This window comes from Asterias rubens, chromosome 2, assembly GCF_902459465.1.
Source record: "Asterias rubens chromosome 2, eAstRub1.3, whole genome shotgun sequence".
In the NCBI taxonomy this organism is placed as follows: domain Eukaryota; kingdom Metazoa; phylum Echinodermata; class Asteroidea; order Forcipulatida; family Asteriidae; genus Asterias; species Asterias rubens.
Genome location: NC_047063.1, coordinates 22631552 through 22650596, shown reverse-complemented (window position 1 = coordinate 22650596; position 19045 = coordinate 22631552). Strand labels below are relative to the sequence as shown.

The 19045-nt window shown below is 38.2% G+C and overlaps 1 protein-coding gene across 2 annotated transcripts in view; it reads right to left on the bottom strand.

Moving 5' to 3' along the window:
- Positions 1–493: 493 nt before the first annotated feature.
- LOC117306845 (trichohyalin-like) overlaps positions 494–19045 on the bottom strand; it is an 84401-nt gene continuing 65849 nt past the window's right edge. Inside the window, exons 36-49 of one of the 2 annotated variants that reach the window (XM_033791395.1) lie at positions 18628–18815; positions 18159–18298; positions 16799–16952; positions 15714–15859; positions 14665–14896; positions 13848–13853; positions 12382–12458; positions 11501–11686; positions 10391–10531; positions 9783–9932; positions 9074–9178; positions 8365–8589; positions 6438–6509; positions 494–882 (exon numbers count right to left, since the gene is read on the bottom strand). In XM_033791395.1, the coding sequence (XP_033647286.1) occupies positions 601–882; positions 6438–6509; positions 8365–8589; positions 9074–9178; positions 9783–9932; positions 10391–10531; positions 11501–11686; positions 12382–12458; positions 13848–13853; positions 14665–14896; positions 15714–15859; positions 16799–16952; positions 18159–18298; positions 18628–18815 (2104 nt within the window). In that variant the 3' untranslated portion in view covers positions 494–600. Of the gene's footprint in view, positions 883–4087; positions 4118–6437; positions 6510–8364; positions 8590–9073; positions 9179–9782; positions 9933–10390; positions 10532–11500; positions 11687–12381; positions 12459–13847; positions 13854–14664; positions 14897–15713; positions 15860–16798; positions 16953–18158; positions 18299–18627; positions 18816–19045 lie in introns of both variants that reach the window. The other variant, XM_033791396.1, reaches the window with a different exon arrangement.

Genomic DNA, 19045 nt, shown 5'->3' with positions numbered 1-19045 from the left:
AGAATCTTTATTCGGTATATAAAAGAAATATTGACTGCTATAATTGGGGCACAGTTAACATTATAGGCCCGCAAGGTGATGTCAAAACCTGCACAGTAAAGGAAGATGATGTGTATTCAACTGAGGCTTTCACAAGTGACTTGCCTTGTATCAATCTTTCCAAGATAATTAATCAGTTAAGAAAAAAAAATACAACAACTTTGGAATGGGTGAATTTACTAAACGTGGACAGATTTTACATTCTTGAGAAAATGCTAAACATTTTGTTGTGTTTTCTCAGCAAGTGGAGACTATTACAGCTAAAACTGTTATTGTGCTTGACAATTTTGCCTGATATGAAACTGCACTGTAAAACTCTGTTTAGATCAGTTTAATTTTTGACTCCCATAAATGACCGACCGTGTTTCTTTGCAACGTAAAAGGAAAACCGTGAAATTCTGAGGCATGTTTGTGTGAATCATTATATTCTACTTTTAAATTATTTATCTAACCATATGCATTTCATATCAAACGGTTTCAAACGCTTTTCAAGCTCCTTGTGAAATCGGCCCCTGTACATGTAAGAAAGCTTGAAGATGCAGGATGAGAATGGTGTTCTCCTCAAGACATTGTAAGTTCCTCCGCCAATTCATCAGGTCCTTCAGCTTTCCTCTGCTGTATCATATGAGACAGGGTGTCCATATCGGCCGCGGCTACCAGACTACTTCCTCTGCGGTTGATCTTCCTCTTGGCAAGCTTCTCCTTGATCAGATTCTGGCGCTCCTTGGCGTCCAGTTTCTTGGTGGACGGGACGTGATCGATGGAAACTGGTTTCTTCTTTATAGGAGTCTTAGGGGCGTCTGGCATGTCATTGTCATCGTCGTCGTCATCTGGTGCCACAGCCTGAGGAGAGGTGACAAAAGGTGACACTTATAAAAAAATTGCTGTTTTCTATGGAGGTGTGGTTAGAGAAAGGAAGAGTCCAACATTTTTAAAACTAAGTAATCACAAACTGTTTTGCTTCCTGCTTTCTCCCTTTCTTCTTAGCTTAATGTGTCCTTAAAGGCACGTATGGACACTATTGGTAATTACTAAAAACAATTGTTAGCATAAAAACCAACTTAGTAATGAGCAATGGAGAGCTGTTGATAGTAGAAAACATTGTGAGAATTGGCTCCCTCTGAAGTAATGCACTATTTGAGAAAGAGGTTGTTTCTCACTCAAATAATAAAATACTTCAGCCGAGGTATTTTATTATGCATCTGAAAGCACACAAAAAAATCTCAATGGAGATATTTCTTTGAGAAAGAGGTTGTTTCTCTCTCGAATAATAAAATACTTCAGTATTTTATTATGCATCTGAAAGCACAAAAAAACAAAATGTTCATTTTTATTTTATTATCTTTGTTGCAGATTCTCACAGGTTTGTTGTTTTATGAATATGTTGGGATACACCGAGTGAGAAAACAGGTTTATGACAATTACCAAAGGGTGTCTTGTGCCTCTAAGTTATAAAAAAATATTGCTTCCTACTTTTTTCAATGTGTCCTTAAACTGCTTCATTTGTAAGGTTTTTTCCCCACGCTTTTAAAAAACAGTTTTTCATCTTTGTAAATATTTATGTGGTATATGTTAAAGACAGTCTCTCAACGGAGAGATTTCTTTGAGAAAGAGGTTGTTTCTCACTCAAATAATAAAATACTTCAGCCGAAGTATTCTATTATGCATATGAAAGCACAAAAAAAAAACTCAATGGAGCGATTTCTTTGAGAAAGAGGTTGTTTCTCACTCGAATAATAAAATACTTCAGCCGAAGTATTTTATTATGCATCTGAAAGCACAAACAAAAAACTCAATGGAGCGATTTCTTTGAGAAAGAGGTTGTTTCTCACTCGAATAATAAAATACTTCAGCCGAAGTATTTTATTATGCATCTGAAAGCACAAAAAAACTAAATCTTCATTATTATTTTATTATCATTGTTGCGGATTCTCACAGGTTTGTTGTTTTATGAGTATGTTGGGATACACCGAGTGAGAAAACAGGTTTATGACAATTACCAAAGGGTGTCTGTGTGCCTTTACGTTATTCAGAATATTGCTTCCTACTTTTGTCCATGTGTCCTTAAACTGCTTCATTTGTAAGGTTTTTGACTCCACCCCTTTTAAAAAAGTTGTTCATCTTTGTAAATAATTATGAGGTACATTTTAAAGACGGTGTCTCAATGGAGAGTTTTCTTGACTCATCCTCAACAGCTGGTTAGCTTGAATTATACTTCTTCAAAGTATTTCTGTTTACACTCAGTTTACATCAAAGAAATACAGTCAAAATCAAATGAACATAAAGTGATGCAAAGCAAAGAAATCAAATCAAATCAACATAAAAATTGAAGTCATAAAATGAGCATATTAGTATGTCGTTATAATTAGAAGCATTGGAAATGTTAGTTCACCATTTTACACTCACACCACCATCTAATTAAAATCCACCAAAGAACTTTTTTGGGAAGCCTTTTTTATCCCGTAATGGAATGTTGTAGAGAGGGGCTGGTTTATAATGTATGCCCGTAACAAACAAATTAACTACAGCATTTGTTAGTTTTTATAAGGTCTGATATGAGTGACACACTATCACTATAGGGTGAAGATCTTTCTAGCTCTAGTACTGTATACTGCTTTTAAAATAAAACCCAATAATGAAAATAAAATTAAATGTAACATAGGGTACACCCATCTGTTCAGTCAACCACAAACAAAAACTTTGGGAAGAAAAAATATATAAGAGTCAGAAAGGGAGAATGTTGGAAAAAGGCAGAGGCGGGGTTACAAAACACAGTCAGATCTACAATATTCACAAAATTAAGAAATTAAGTTCCACAATAGAAAACTAAAAGCAAACAAATCACTCCAGTTGAACTTCCTAAGTGCTGGTCTTTTTCTGATCTCGGCAACAGTAAAAATGAAAAAAGAGTGGGCGCCCTCTATCGCCTCAAGTCTCCACTTAGAGAAGATACATAATAAAAATGTAAAGAAATAAACATAAAAGAAACAGTTTCCATGCAGGGTTAAGGGTAACAATATATCCCAGAAAATGGGGCCTACTTGACAGTTCCTACTTTTGATTGAGATTTTCCTTAATATGCCGAGCTCAATTTACTGCTATTAAACAAGTTTAGGAAATTGGACAAAGCTGTAATAAGCAGAAGATAGTGCTAACAAATTTCTTTGGTCGGCAACAAACTAGCAGGACGCCAGTCTCATCAATGGAAAACTCTATGTCATTTGGACTGGTAACACGTTTCTGCTTAAATGACGAAATGAAGCTGCAGGTCACAAAATCAGGGAGGTGATAGAGTGTTGTAAATTTCCAATACTATTCAGGTCGCTTGGAGAGTACTACTTTTGACATGTTTGAGGACCACCCCCCCCCCTTCTCTCAAAATAGAAAAAAAAGTAGTTTGTTTTTCTTTCAAGGTTGATGCACACTATGTTGAGCAGTTAACTGCATCAAACTTGATCTCTGGTTGTTGAATCATCGGTGTGTGGGTTCGACTCCCGGTCATGACACTTATGTCCTTGAGCAAAATGCTTATAAATAGCCACATTTGCTTCACTAAGCCCAGGTGTATATCTGGTCGGGTTGAGACAATGTTGTGTTGGATTTAACCCCTTAGCGCTAATCTAAGCATGGCTTTTTTTGTTTCCCAGGAAAGTGAGAAAGTTTGAGGAGTGGTAATTAAGTAAACAGGAATGATATTGTTCTATCTACATTAGCTACTAGGACATTTGAACTATGTAATTAGAACCAATTATTACCATTATTATTATTATTATTTTTATTATTTATTCGACCTAAATACAAGGTACAACAAACAAGTTACAATAGCACAAGACAGAACATTAACGGGAAGAAAAACAACAATTATAAAAAAGCAAGAAATAAGGAAAATCACATTGTACACACATTTCAAATACAACATGGTCTCAGACCCTAGTCATGTTTATTTGACCATGAAAATAATATTGAAAACTTTGGAAGACCCATTATTAGAAGTGATGAAGTTATCATGCACTGTAGAGAAACCCTTCTAACACACAAAGAGACTTACCGGTGACTCTTCACTGATAGAACCCAACTCCTAACAATAAAAGATGTGCATTGAGGTCAAACCGGTAACAAAGATAGATGTGCGATAGGAGATAAGGTACACTGCATTGGTTCATAAAGTTTCCTCCCATATCTAAAACTAACAATCCTTAAAGACACTGGGGTGGATTTCACAAAGGTAGTACTTGGGACTAGTCCTACGCAGTGCTAAGAGATAGGACCAGTCCTAAGTTAGGATGAGTTACTGGTCCTAATTTAGGACCAGTCCTATCTCTTAGCATTGCCTAGGACTAGTCCTAAGTTAGGACTATCTTTGTGAAATCCACCCCTGGACACTATTGGTAATTGTCACAATGTTTTATACTACCAGCCTCTCCCCATTACTCGTTACCAAGTAAGGTTTGATGCTCATAATTATTTTGAGTGATTACAAATAGTGTCCCGTGTCTTTAATCATCTTCTCTAAATGGGTACATGTATCTTCAGGCCAACGGGTCACAGTGCTCAGGCTACACACTATGTTTCAATGTTACGGCATCCCATTGTTCCGAGTTAGAACTGCAATTTTGCTTAAGGGTTAATTCTAGATCATTATTGAAGTATGTTAGAAAGATAAAAAGTATTGTAGAAGATACTAACCTTTAAAAAAAATATATAATTCAAGAACAGCCATCAAGAAAGAGTATGTGGAACAGAGATAAAATACAAGTAAAAGGTCACACAATGTTTTTGAGTTTAAGATATTGTTTAAAGATTCAAACACTTCAATTCAGCTCTGGTCCAATAATAGTCTAAGAGAAAAAGAAAGGGAAAAAAGTGGGAGATAAAGCAGGTCATTATATGGTCACTTATTGGCTACATCCGAGCGCTCAATCCTGCAGAGCCCATTTTGTTTTTGTTACTTTGTTCCCCATAAATATTATTTCCTTCTCTCGACTATTATTTTACTCCCTTGAAATATGATTCATTCACTCAAAAAGTCTTTTTCACTCCATTGTGTGCACCTGTTACAACGCTCTTACAAAGTGTAGATCTGAGAACAAAAGAGGTCCAGATAATTTAGGGACTTAAAACATTATGTGGACTAACGCATCCACACAGTGTTTTTTTACAGTGTGGAAGAACAGGATTTTCCATAAGTGAACTGAAAAATTGGGTACAGGGTTTGTCATAAGTGCGCAATACAATACTGATTAGGCACTGACTTAGGCACTACTCTATGTTTTGTGGACCCAAGAGGTGAAAAAAAAAAACGGTTAATGGAGCGTCTATAAAATAGGGGCGTGCAAATAGTACGCTGTGTTAATCATTCAAGAAGGTGTGTCACATACACAAACTCTGTGCCACAAGAAAAGGTGTAGTACAATGTATGTGTACAATTACTTTCCACACCATTGTTGCGACACCCCTATATTATGACACCCCTAAATAATCCGACACCCCAAAAATGTTCCGACAGCCGTAGTGTATTGTCCTATCCCTAACCCTATCCCTAGCATGTGTATCACGAGGGGGTTGTCGGCACATGGGTTGTCGGAATAAAAGGGATGTCGGAATATAGAGCAGTCGCTGTGCACACAGTTCATTTTTACTTCTTCTGTTTTGTTTTACCTGTCAATAGGAGTAAAGTGATTCATCATCATCGTCTACAAGCAAATCGGACAACTTGGGGAAGAATAAACAAAATTGTTTGAAACTTGTCCTTAAGTTTACCACTGTCCATCGAGCCAAACAACACAAAGACAACTATGATCTCTCTTTTCAGTCGAAGCCAAAAAAAGACAAGCCTCGTTAGTAAACGTTGCAACAGCAAATCACCAATGTTTATTTTTGCCGTTTAAAGCTAAAGCCGAGTAAGGGACCTCTTGAGAAAAAGATACCCAACTTTTAGCAATCACATAACAGTTTCAGCGATTTGTGAAATGTGGAGCTGTTACTTCCCCTCCATATAGATCATTTCCTTTTTTAAATCAGTCTAACCATGTAGGTAGAAATGTCTACCTCTTTGGTCTAACTGGCAAGAAAATGCCATGGTAGGGGGGAAAAAGGCAAGTGGATTCTTAAAAGCATTGTCAAATGCAAGAATTTCCCAATTGTTGGTTAGCGGAGTTTCTCGGCCTACTTCACTGATCCTTGACTAGGATACTCCAATCATCGAACATTCCAAACCTACTTTACTAGCAGTTTAAATTAGCGATTTCAGCAACCATTTCTTTAAGCAGCAAACAATATTTTGAGCATGCAGCTTGGTTAAATGCATACATATCACACGCAATAAAATGCGTTGATTTTTATTATTGCGGAGGAGTTAGCAATAATCGGCAGTTCTGTAGTTCAGAGTTTGACGTTACCCGTTTTTTTCTTATCGCGTCTAAAAATGGCAGAGGAGGCATGGTCGTTTCCACGATACTGTAACGTGACAGCTGTGGAGAAATTGAATGAGGTCATCGAGGGAAAACAACAAGCACTTTTTTGCGGTTACTTGCAACATCTTGTTCTAAGGAGCAGATTTCGAACATGTACCCTTTTTTCATGTACCTTCCACACAGGCGCGTGCCAAGTCACACAAGGAAAAATGTTCAAAATAAACAAAGCTGCCCCTTAAACAAGATGGCCTATACAACCGAAAAAGTGTTATCTAACCCCTAAAAAGAAGGAGATGAAGTTGTCGTCAGTCTAAGAAAACTATAGTTATACCTTGTTAAGAAAACTGTTTTAAGATCGCATTGATTATGTTTTAAGTTCGAATACACCTTCAGAAGATGAAAGCTCTTGCTTTTTTAAACAGCCCATTGACTATTTTTATTTGGAAAATTTTACATGGTATAACAAGACTATCAGCCTGGTTTTCCCCCACTGTTCCCTTCCAGTTATTTATCAGTGACCCTTTGTATATGTCGATCAACAATGTAATATTATTCCACCACGAAACCAAACCCACAGTTTTTGCTCCATCATAAGCCAAAAGTGAATGCAAAAGGATTTTTTGGTTTGTTTGTATGGTCTGTTTTCTTTGAGGATTTTTGCGATGAACTTTGAAACACTTGACTTGCAGATCCCATGTGTGAGAAAGACTTAATGGAGTTCAATTTCAATTACAAAAAGTTTTTGTTTTTACAATAAAATGGAAGAGTTTCGGTTTAATTGCACACTAAGTGTGCCAGCTTTGGTACTGAAAGTTGCAAATGATAATCTTGTATTTCATTGTACTAAATCAAACTTACATAAAAGCAATTACACTCATGGCTTCCAGTTGCCCAATGCATTCAATTCCGTACAATGGTCCACACACATAAATCACTGTGCCCCAGATTATCTCTCCTCTCTCCTTTCACTCCAGACATCTTCTTATTCTCTGCACTCTTCTCTACTGGTAAATCCCTTTCAGTTCACAAAACCCATAAACTTGCAGGTGACAGGGCATTTTCAATTGCTGATCCCCGACTATGGAATTCTTTTCCTACCCTGACCCGAAGCTCTAACAGTGTCCCAGCCTTCATAACATACTCTCAAAACCCACCTTTTTCCCTCTTGGTAGCTGGTCATCTTTTTCTTTGTTCTGTCTTTTCCCCCTTCTTTCTCTGCGCCTTGTATCCTTTGGCAATTTGGCGCTTTATAAATACTGTTCTTATTATTATTTTATTAAACTCAAAGGTCCTGTGTAATCAATGGCTCACTCAGTCCAAAGACGATTCCATGTTCAGAATGAATTTTGAGTCTTACTGTCAGGAAAACTTTACTGCTATAAAACAATTTTATTTTCAAACAAAAATGTCTGGGAAAGTAATTAAAAACATTATCCCTACCCCCCCCCCCCCCCACATACTTTTGGAACGAGGCACCTAGTAATTCTTCAAAATACTCCATTCTATGTTGACACAAAACCCAATTGCTTGGTCTCGGACACAAGTTTGGTGGCCAAACCGCCAATGACAACCTGTAGTCTACCAAGTCCATCAATCATTCCAATTAGGAGTTGTTGGAGGACTTGGGTCAGTTTAGGGTTTAAACCATTCCTTCTTCTAGCATCTAGGACCCAATTTCATTGAGCTGCTTAAGCAGAAAATATTGCTCTAAAATTGCCTGTTAAGAAAAAGTAAGCAGGATACCAGTAACCAGATTGTATATGTGACATGGTATCTCACTTGATAATCTTATTCTGTTAAGCATAATTTTTCTGCGCTTAGCTAGTTTTGCAATCAGCTCTGTGAAATCAGGTCCAGATTATAAAGAGGTTCTTGTTGTTAGTAAGTTAAAATAAATACAAAATATTCTTACCCTTTTGTGTCCCTTTCTAATATCTTCCTCATCGCTCATGAACTTTTGCTGCATCTTGGCAGCGAGTTGTGCCATTTTCTCATCTTTGTCCTCTGTCTCCGCTGGTACTATATCCTTGAAGGCTGTGGCGTTGAGGTCCTTCTTGAGTTTCATCGTCTGTGTACGCTCAAAGCGCACCTTCTGAATGCGCTCTCTCACCATGCCGATCTGACGATCGCGCTCCTCCTAAAAAGGCAATAAAATTTGAATTGAGACAAAATTTCCTACAAACTGTTGCAAAATATCATACATATAAAATCATATAGAAATTTATGTCATAAAATATTAAAAAGAATGTCAATTATTGTTAACTAATAGAGCTTTTCTTTGCACCACACAATTCAAATCTACTCTCAAAACTAATTTGTTGTTTCCCCTTTGTTTTTTGTTCTACTGCACCTTGAACTCACAGCAGGGTGGGCTACTAAATTAGTCCTTGAAAACTAATTAGTTCTTAAAAACCTGTGACATAAGATAAGTTTTGAGAAGAGATTTGAATTTTATGATACAAAGACAAGATCTAAGATTAAGTGGTATAAGTTGAGAGAAGTTCCTTGAGGTACGGCGGTGCCTTGCAATCACTAACAAATGGATGTAAAAGTTATGAAAAAACTCAAACGGAAGTTGATGAGTTAGTTGTGCACCTTGAATGATTTGGTAGAAAGCTTACCTTGTTAGTCTTTTCAACCATTGTTTTCTGTCGTTCACCCAATCCAAGTAGCATGGTGGCAGCATCTTGGTAGCGGGATTTGCGCTGCTTAAGGCGTTGTTTCAACTGCAGGGGGAAAAAAGTAGTGAAATTAGCTTTTCAAACTATTTTTTTTTGCGGCCAAAATCGAGCAAAACTACTCCCACAAACTTGAGGATTTTTGCCAACGTTATTTTCAAATTTATTTTGATAACAATTTCCTCCATACATTATTTTGATAAACAATGCAAATGCGAATTTTAAATTCCATCATTTGTTTTTTAAAGACACTGGTAATTGTCAAAGACCAGTCTTCTCACTTGGTGTATCTTAACATACATGTATGCATAAAATAGCAAACCTGTGAAAATTTGAGCTCAATTGGTCTTCGAGGTTGCGAGACAATAATGAAAGAAAAAACACCCCTGTCACACGAAGTTGTGTGCTTTCAGATGCTTGATTTCGAGACCTCAAAATCTAATCGTGAGGTCTCAAAATCAAATTCATGGGAAATTACTTCTTTCTCAAAAACTACGTTTCTTCAGAGGGAGCCGTTTCTCAAAATGTTCTATCAACAGCTTCCCATTACTCGTTACTAAGTAAGGTTTTATGCTAATAATTATTTTTAGTAAATACCAAAAGTGTGCACTGCCTTCACCACATCTGAACTGAAAAAAAAAAAAAAAATTACCTGTTCGGTCTGTTTCTCTTGTTCTTTTTCAACCTGGAGCTGTGCCTTGGTGTGTTCCCGTACCAGTGACTTGAAGAGGGCTTGTTTCGTCTCCTCCGAGACCTCCACATCAATCACTGTCTTCTCTCGCTGCAACCCAAACCCTGGAGGCTAATAATAATAATAATAATAATAATAATAATAATAATAATAATAATAATAATAATAATAATAATAATAATAATAATAATAATAATAGCCAGTTTTTATATAGCGCTTTTCACACCCGGAAGGCGTCCCATAGCGCTTCCCCTTTTTTATCCATGGTCACTGGGCCTTAATTCACTCCTTAAACCATCTCAGCTCCCTGGTGGGGAGTATACAGCCTTGTGCAACATTAAATATTTGCTACTCGGCTAAATCAAGAAGAAGAAATATCACCAATACAAAATCCTTCAAAAATCAGTATTTTCAGAGGGTGGACTCACTTAAGATATCTTATGTAGAGCAAGAACAAAACAAAAAAGGGCAAATAAAATGTCCCCACATGGGATGGTGCTCCACATGGTAAAAGAAAAATGCTGAAAAAGTCTAAGGAAATTGACAAAGACAACTTTGTTGGAACCTACCAAAGGGGTATTCTTAGCAGCGGAGGCGGACTTGGGTTTCTTGGTTTCGACTCCAATCTCTTGTTTCTGTTTCTCTTCCTCCTCCTTAGCCAGCTCAGCCTCATGTCTCTGCTTCCTCCTCTGGGCTAACCTCTCTCTCATCTACATCAAAACAAAATGTCATCAAACTTTTGAGATTTTTCCAATCGGAACTCAGACTAAGGTAGGAAGAATTTCATGCCTGCATTGATTTGATTTTAGGTTGAACAAAGACAAATTTACTACAGGTGGATTTGAACCAATGACCTCTGGATTAACATGACGGCGCTCCACCAACTGAGCCAGCGGTCTCAGTTGGTGGAGCACCGTCACATAAGTTTTTCTTTGTTCAACCCCACATCATTTAAAGGCAGTGGACCCTGGGTGCTTTCGTTTAGCTTCCCTGGGTCGACCCTGGTCTGTCTCGGTCTGTTCAAATAGCTTTGACAGGGCTCACCCGGGTCAGCCCCCAGTGCCCTGTTTGTGGAGTGGGTCACTTGGGGGTGACCTGAGGTGCAAGCCGTCACCACGAGAGGGCGAGTGTGATCGTTCGATTAGCTCTTGTCAGGGTCTCACCCGAGTGAGCAATGCGGGGTCAACCCAGGGAAGCTAAACGAACGCACCCACTATTGGTAATTGCTCAAAATAATTTTTGGCATAAAAACAAACTTGGTAATGAGCAAAAGAGAGCTGTTGATAGTTTAAAGAATTGTGAGAAACAGCTCCCTCTGAGGTAACACATTTTTCGAGAAAGAAGTAATTTCCACAGATTTGATTTCGAGACCTCAGATTTAGATTTTGAGGTCTCAAAATCAAGCATCTCATCACACTTGGGTGTTTTTTCTTCCATTATGATCTCGCACGACCAATTGAGCTAAAATTTTTACAGGTTTTTAAATTGTATGCATACAATAAGATACATCAAGTGAGAAGACTGGTCTTTGACAATTACCAATGGTGTCCACTGCCTTTAAATGTTCCTCGTCTTTTTCAAATAGGAAGACAAGGGTTTCTTAGCAGCTATGAGGTAAGACTGCCTCCCCCTCCCTGACTGGAAAATGGTAATATTTGGTTGAAGTGAATTGAACTAACCAGACTTGTTTGTTTCTCTTTCATCATCTGGGCATCTTCATCTCTCTTACTGAGCATCTTCTCAGCGTTCTGGATCAGCGCCAGGGCCGCATCTTCCTCATACTCTTTATCCTCTTGTTTCTGACGCCTGTTTGCGAGCTTCTCTCTCATCATGCGCTTCTGCCTCTGCAGTTGTTCTTGCATTGCCTGAAATCAAAGGACGCAGGAAAAGTCAAGTAAATCCCACATGTCCTTAAAATAATACAAATGCAAAAAGAAATCCATAGCCTGATGACGTTTCAACCCTAGCAGAGTCTTTCTCAAAAGGTTTTGAAGTTTTTATCATTTGTGAGACCAGCTTATAAGGATTTACAAGACATTGCTGCACATCACTCCGCAGCCACTACTGCCAGAAACACCGAGGTGAACCCCTTCTCTTAACAATAAGTGTACGTGGGTTCTCTTACAAGCATTCACAACACACAGGATCAACGTTTTTTTTGTTCCATACGAAGGACGTGGCAATAATGGTTAATGGTCTTGCTAAAGCAGTGAGTCTTTTTTACTTGCACTTTGTGTAAATGCACCCCTGCACCGCTCATGGACAAGCAGTCCCTCGGCTTTACGCTCTGTCTTATCATGGTCTTATATCCAAGTAGAAATAGAAGAAGTAAAGGCCAACCCTAATGAAGATAACCCCAGAGAATTATTCCAGGGAAAATCCTGACAGTCAGGTAGGGACTGAAAACCCAATCACCACTGAGCCCCCGGCATGATTTGAGCTGGGATCTTATTAGAGGTGCAAGGACTCAGCAGAGATACCACTACGCCAACCAAAACAACCTCTCTTCACCCAGCCTGATCAGCTTTCTTCATCTTACATTTTCAAACGATATCTTTACCTTTCTTGCAGCAGCATGTTGTGCCTCCAGTTCAGCCAGCAAAGCATCTGCATTAATCCCCTCCTGTCCAGCTTTTACTGGAAACAAAGTAAATCAATTTTGGAAAATCACTAAAAGAAATGCATTCGTTGTACTCCATAATTGTATACTTCTCACCTAACGACTTTTAGCTACATATGCACACACTGTACCAGTTGCTACTCAGTATTAGAACTCAGGTTGTACATGCACAACAAGTGTTTAGTTTGGCTAAAAACAAAAAAATGCTTGACGAAATCTACCACACCACTGATTATTATATTTGCGCAAGAAAAGGTGAACAGTCATATTTGAGTTACCAATAATTAGTTTAAATATCACACTTGCATTTTTCATGAAAGAAATGTAATTTTTTTTATTTTCAAAAGCCATACTTGTACTGGTAGTCTGAACTTATTAAAACACAAACAAAAACTTGTTGAACATTCAAAAGCCCAACAGAGTTAAAATTTGTCACCCGCTTAACATTCTCTGGTAGCTTGGTGGACTAGTTAAAAAAAAAAACTAACAAGTTGATTGAAACAACTTTCCCTTTTTTGACAAAAAAAGTATAAATGAGTGAATGTGATGTATGATTTTTCGAGATGTGGATATTAAGAAAATAAATTCATACTGTTCGGTTGTGGTTGTTATTACATGGGGAAACATTTTATTGTGACAACCACTGACAAAAATCAAAACAAAATCACACACTAAAAACTGATTTTTAAATTTATGCAGGAAATCAAACGTCAAGGAACAAACAAAAAATGGAAAAACAAAAGAAACGCACACCATTACTAAATGAAAAACATTCCTCACTCAAAGAACAAAAAAACATGATATTCTAATAAAGTGCTCCTAAATGTTTGAAGTGATGAGGATGCATCATGTACACAGACAAACAACAAGTTTGTTGACCCTTTAAATCAAGGTCTTCTCTTTGGTCTCCCATTGATTGGAGTTACATTCAGTTTCAGACAAGCCCGCCCAGAGTCGCACAAGAGCAAATAGATGAGGAGCAACTGTAGGTCGACACAAATAAATTTTGGTTTCAGACAGGTGAACTTACAGTAACATAACATTTACATTGGCTCGACTCATGACAAGATCCATGTCTGGGACCAAGGCCTTGTTCCAGACGACTGCAATTTTTCGCTCCTACATGTAACTGTTTCGGATGTCAAACTTTTCATGTACTTAATTCAGAATTTGGTTCGGCACGACTCTGGAGCGCCTGTCTGAAATGGGTGCAAGCTTTCTTAATAGAGACGTCCGCAAAGACCCCTTGCATAGCATACAGTACAGTGATGCTGAGGTCCCGCACACAATGCACCAGGAACAGCCGATCTTTCGACTTCTAGCACGTCCAGTCTCTCCAAACTGTTTCAGACGTAAAACTTTTCATGTACTTAATTCAAAATTGGATTTGGTGCGACTCTCGACACCTTTTAGTGCACCAGGAAACGGCTATCACCTAATGTTTTGCCTCCTATATGGCCCCAATTGGGGCGCTTATTGAGAAAGTGAAATCATACGCAAGGGGTATATTGGAGTATGTTTTTGCTCTGTCAAAAACACCCAGTTCCCTTTTGATAAAGTCCTTGGTTTTAACAGATAGACAACCCCTCCACTAGACCCCCCCCCCCCCCACCAACACACACACACACAGGATGACTAAATTCTTAAAAGGCAACTTACCGCTTTCCGCTAATAACATACATGGGAAAACAAATCACAAGAAAACTGGTTTATATTTGTTTGGCATCCCAATATGTTAGGAGAAGGTAAACCGAGAGTACAAAATCTAAAAAATTAATCATTTTAAATTTAGTTGGCTTTGATGCAGATATCAAAAAAGGTGTTTTAGTATGGTGGCTTCATCTCATAAAACATTCTTAACAAGCTCCATAAACTTTGATATTGTGGCACCAGGAGTGGCGCTTATGGCAGACATAGCGCGTTATTGTGTATTTTTAACATTTTTGCCACGCCAAACGAAAATGTATTTCACTGTCAACAAACATGCAACTTTCTAAATGCCAAAAAAAGAGGTAATTGGCGTAGTGTTTTCAGTTTTCTATGACACTGTTTTGAACAAGAAGAAAAACTGAAAATCAGCCGATCAGCTGAAACATTGCATGCTTGGTATTAATTATGTTTTTATGTGACAATAAAACAACCATAATTAAAATAACAAAACTTTTAATGTACATGTACATAGTACTTTATTAATTATTCAGGTTCTGAAAATGAAGGAAATACCTTTTTCTTGAAGCTCCTGTTTTTCTTGTTGCATCTTCTCTTCTAGTTCCTTCATCTGTTTGTCTTCTTGTCTGCTCTCTTCCTCCATCCTCAGCTCATCTTCCTCGTTGACGTTTCCGAGACTGAAGATCACCGCCTCCAGGTTCTTGAGCTGTAACTCTCGTCTCGCCGTGCGCTGACTGGCGATGAGCTGCTTGATCAGGGCGTCGTCTGCTTTTGGCATGTCAGGATCCTTACAGGGAGGAAGGAATTAAAGTATATTTAGAACCTTAATAAAGGAACGTCACAGATTTGGTAAGAAAACAACTTGTCTAAGATCACAGATTAAAATAAAACTTACACGGTCCACTGATGGTGATAGTAGAAAACATCCCTTAAAATATTTCTTTCTGAAATGTCATATTTGGTGAGAAATAAATAAAACTAATTTCCTTTTGGAGTTCATTCTTGTTTTTGAATTCATGTCATGCAAAATGTGTACTCGGTTTTTCACTATTTTCTCGTGACCCAGATGGCCAATCGATGTCTAAACTCTACAGATTTGTCAGTTTTCGTATATGGTGGACTACATAAAGTGCTTACGCTGTCAGCAACTGTTTTGTTAGCAAAACCCAATTCTGTAATAAAAACTTGGGAGGCTCTTAAATTTCTCTTTATTCAATCTCGAGTTAGTTCAAATTTATCTGGTCAGTTTCCCTTGTGGTTTATTATTCGATAATCAAAAGCTGACGGACTTGTGAAATGACGAGCTGGCCCTTCTGGCTAGTTACTGAAAAAAGTATGAAGTTTTGCGTAAGAACACAAATTATGAGCCGTCTTGCAGTAATAGCATAATTGAGGATGATTTGGAAACACACACCCCTGTTTTATTTCCAACCCCTTTGTAGGTTGTTTTTGTCTGGATCCCCTTTTTGGTTATCCGCAGGATTGTTCTCTGTAGTCTCTGATTGTTCTCTGTAATGTTATTTCCCTGTATGTACTGTTTGTGTGATGCCTGGAAATAAATAAATAAATAAAATAAACCCCTGAGAAACAACTTAATTTCATACCTCTTGCGATGAGAGGATTTTATTGAGTGCTTTATTCTCAGACGTCTGCTTCTGTTGGAGCTCGGCCAGCAACGTTACCGACACCTCTTCAATAATCTCCTCAATTGATTGTAGCTTTGTCGTTATGCTCAAGCTACGACGCTGGTCTGAAATAACAATAATAATAATAGACATTTGTGAAGCACAAATCTGTCAGAAAGACACTTCTTGCGCAGAGAAAAAGAACTCTGCTAATGACAGGACTTGAAGCCAAGACTGAACAAGTGAGTATTCAAGTTTGTTTTGAAGCTGGAGAGAGTGCCTCTTAGCCTAAGGATCGTTGGAAGAGCATTCCAAAGAGATGGTCCATCATGTGAAAAAGAACAGTCTCCCCAGGTGTGTTTAGTGGAATAATGCTTTAATTTATTTTAAATCATACAATAATGGTTAAGTGCCTTGCTTAAGGACACAAGTATCAAGACCGAGACTCAAACCCTCACATATCAGGAAACTAGAACTTGAGTCTGGTGCACTTGATCGCTCAGCTGTGACACCGCCACAAGAAACTTTTGAATCATCTGTATCAACTGAAATAAGCAATGTTGATTTTGGAGTAATAAAAGGGAAGTTTTCTTAACTTTGATAGCATTTCAGAGAGGAAAGTTTAATTGACAAATTTTGTATCAATTCTCAAGGCCTGTAATTACTTTGAAGCCATGGCCTCTGTTGCCCCTGGTCTTGGCCTTGGTGCCCATTCAATGGCCTCTGTTGCCCCTGGTCTTGGCCTTGGTGCCCATTCAATGGCCTCTGTTGCCCCTGGTCTTGGCCTTGGTGCCCATTCAATGGCCTCTGCTGCCCCTGGTCTTGGCCTTGGTGCCCATTCAATGGCCTCTGTTAGCTTGTGACTTGGCCATGGTCATGTTGGTGTTAAATGTAATCTCAACGCTCAAAGATGAAATTGTAGACCTGTTTTCTTATTTCATTCAATATTTTATTTCTTGCCACAAGTTCAATAAAATTACACACAAAAGAGATATATGGGGCAAGCTAGACAGAAGAGGAAAAAGGAAAATTTCGTATAACCTGCAGGTTCCATCTTCACTAACCTTCCATCTTGAGGAGAAGAGCACCTCTAAGAGCCTGTCTCTTCTGTCGTTGTAACTCAGCGATGGCGTCTAGATTCCCACTGCTGATGGTTCGAGCCAGTTTCTCCCGCTCGTCCCAGCTGGTTGAGGCAATCCTCAGCTCACTAATCAGTTCCTAAAGACATCAACGGAAGCGTCAGTGAAAATAACATATCTGCTTTGGATTGGCCTTGCACCTACATGTATGACAGAGTTCCTGTATGCACATCTTTGGCTCAGTGCTATTGGTGTGTTAATTTCAATTACATATGATGAATATGGCTTAAGGTGCAAAATGGGTACAAACATGGAAAAGTAAACCAAAATCTACAATCAACTCCATGCTCCAAATGCTACTAAACATATTTAATGAGCTGCACAAACCACATGGATTAAAGCCTATGCTTTTAAAGGTTTAGCTAAGGTGCAAATTACAAACATGGAAAAGCAAACCAAAATCTACAAGCACAAATCTTTGCTTAAAACTAAAAGTTTTTGTTGATGAACAATGACTTTGGAGACCACTCTTAATTAACCCAATCAACTCCATGCTCCAAAATCAACTGAACACATTTTATGAACTGCAAAAATCACATGGATTAAGCCTACATTTTCAAAGGTTCGTTATTTCATGTTTGTGGTTGAACATATAAAACATGAACACTTTGCGAGACCATTTTGTCAGCTCTACCCCGGCCATCTGTACAACCTCTAAATGACCACAATCAGAATGGGGTTCTCATCACACACGCTAATCCTTTTTGCGTTTTGAACCTTAAGTGCCCTGTGGCCGGTTTCACAAAAAGCTAAGATTGATCTTAACTGCAAATCAGTTGTTGTTTCTAAGTAATGAGTAAAGTGTGATGTCACAAAACAAATCACTATGGAAATACTGGAAATTTGTCTTGTAATGGATTTTATTGCTTTGTGAAATCGGTCCCAGCCCTGTTAAGATCTTGCTGATTTGTGTTGCCTCGGTACATCCCAAAGTCAACAATATTTCTTGAGTGATAATGGCCTCGTGATAATGGCCTCTTGTGATAATGGCCTCTTTTGAGCAAATTCTACATCTAGGATTAAGCTGCTTTCGGAATACATAACAAAAATAGTACATAAAAAAAAAAACATACGTAAATACTAAATAGTAAACTTATGGGTACAACCAACTATAATATCTCTTTTATATTTCAAAAGAGATATTTTCGTGGTTGTACTTGCAAGTTCACTGTTAACTATTCATGGTAACTTCTTATTTTTCACAACATGCTAAGCTTCAAACACCATTTAGATAGTACATTTACAACTTTGGCGAATTATAAAGACAAATTTTCTTCCTCCATACCTCATCAGTAAGTTGCGACACCCTTGAGACTTCCTCTGTGTTCCTCTTAGCTTCCTCTACCAGCTCCAGTAAGACGTCTCTCTCCGTGCCGTGTTTCTTCTCCACCTCATCCAAAATGGTTGTGTGTAACGCAACACCGTCTGAAACAAAGCAGGGTCCCTAGAAATTAACGACAAACTCTCACAAAATATGTGATACGATCAAGCAAAATGAAGCATTAAGTAAGCTGTATGATTGACTTAGGGTAAACTTCCTCATGCCATTAGGGAATTGTTTAGTTTATCTTTATTTCAAAAAGCTTTTAAAGGTAGGGTCAAAGTTTGTTTTTATCAAAGCAATGCTGGTTTGCATTTGTTATTTGGCCCTGCAGTACCACATCTTACAAAGTCAGGCCACTTTCTGAGTGGGATTTTGGGCGATTTGAGTTATTGTTCATGAACTATGGTCAATGAACTATAACTATATTTACCATCTTTCTGAGTGAAGGCCACTGCATCCACCTTAGCATTCTCTTCCTCCTCAAGACGCAATCTCTCCACCAGGTCCTCCTGGCTCATATCGGACGTCGTCTTTGCATGAGACTCCATCTTCTTTTTCCTCAAGTTTGCAATTCGCTCCCGAGCAAGGATCTTCTGGCGCTCATGATCTTTCTTCAAACTAGCAGGAGATAAAATTATTGCTCATTATTTGGAGAAACACAAATTCAAACAGCGTTTTTTAGTTCTTCTGAGTTTCTTCTTCATCATCTTTCTTCCTCAGGTTGGAGATCTTCCGATGGTCCTGAACTTTCTTCAACACTAGCGGGAGATAAAATGGTTGCCAATTGATTTGTAGAAACACAACTTCAAACAGCATTTTCAGTTCTTCTGAGTTTCTTCGTCATCTTC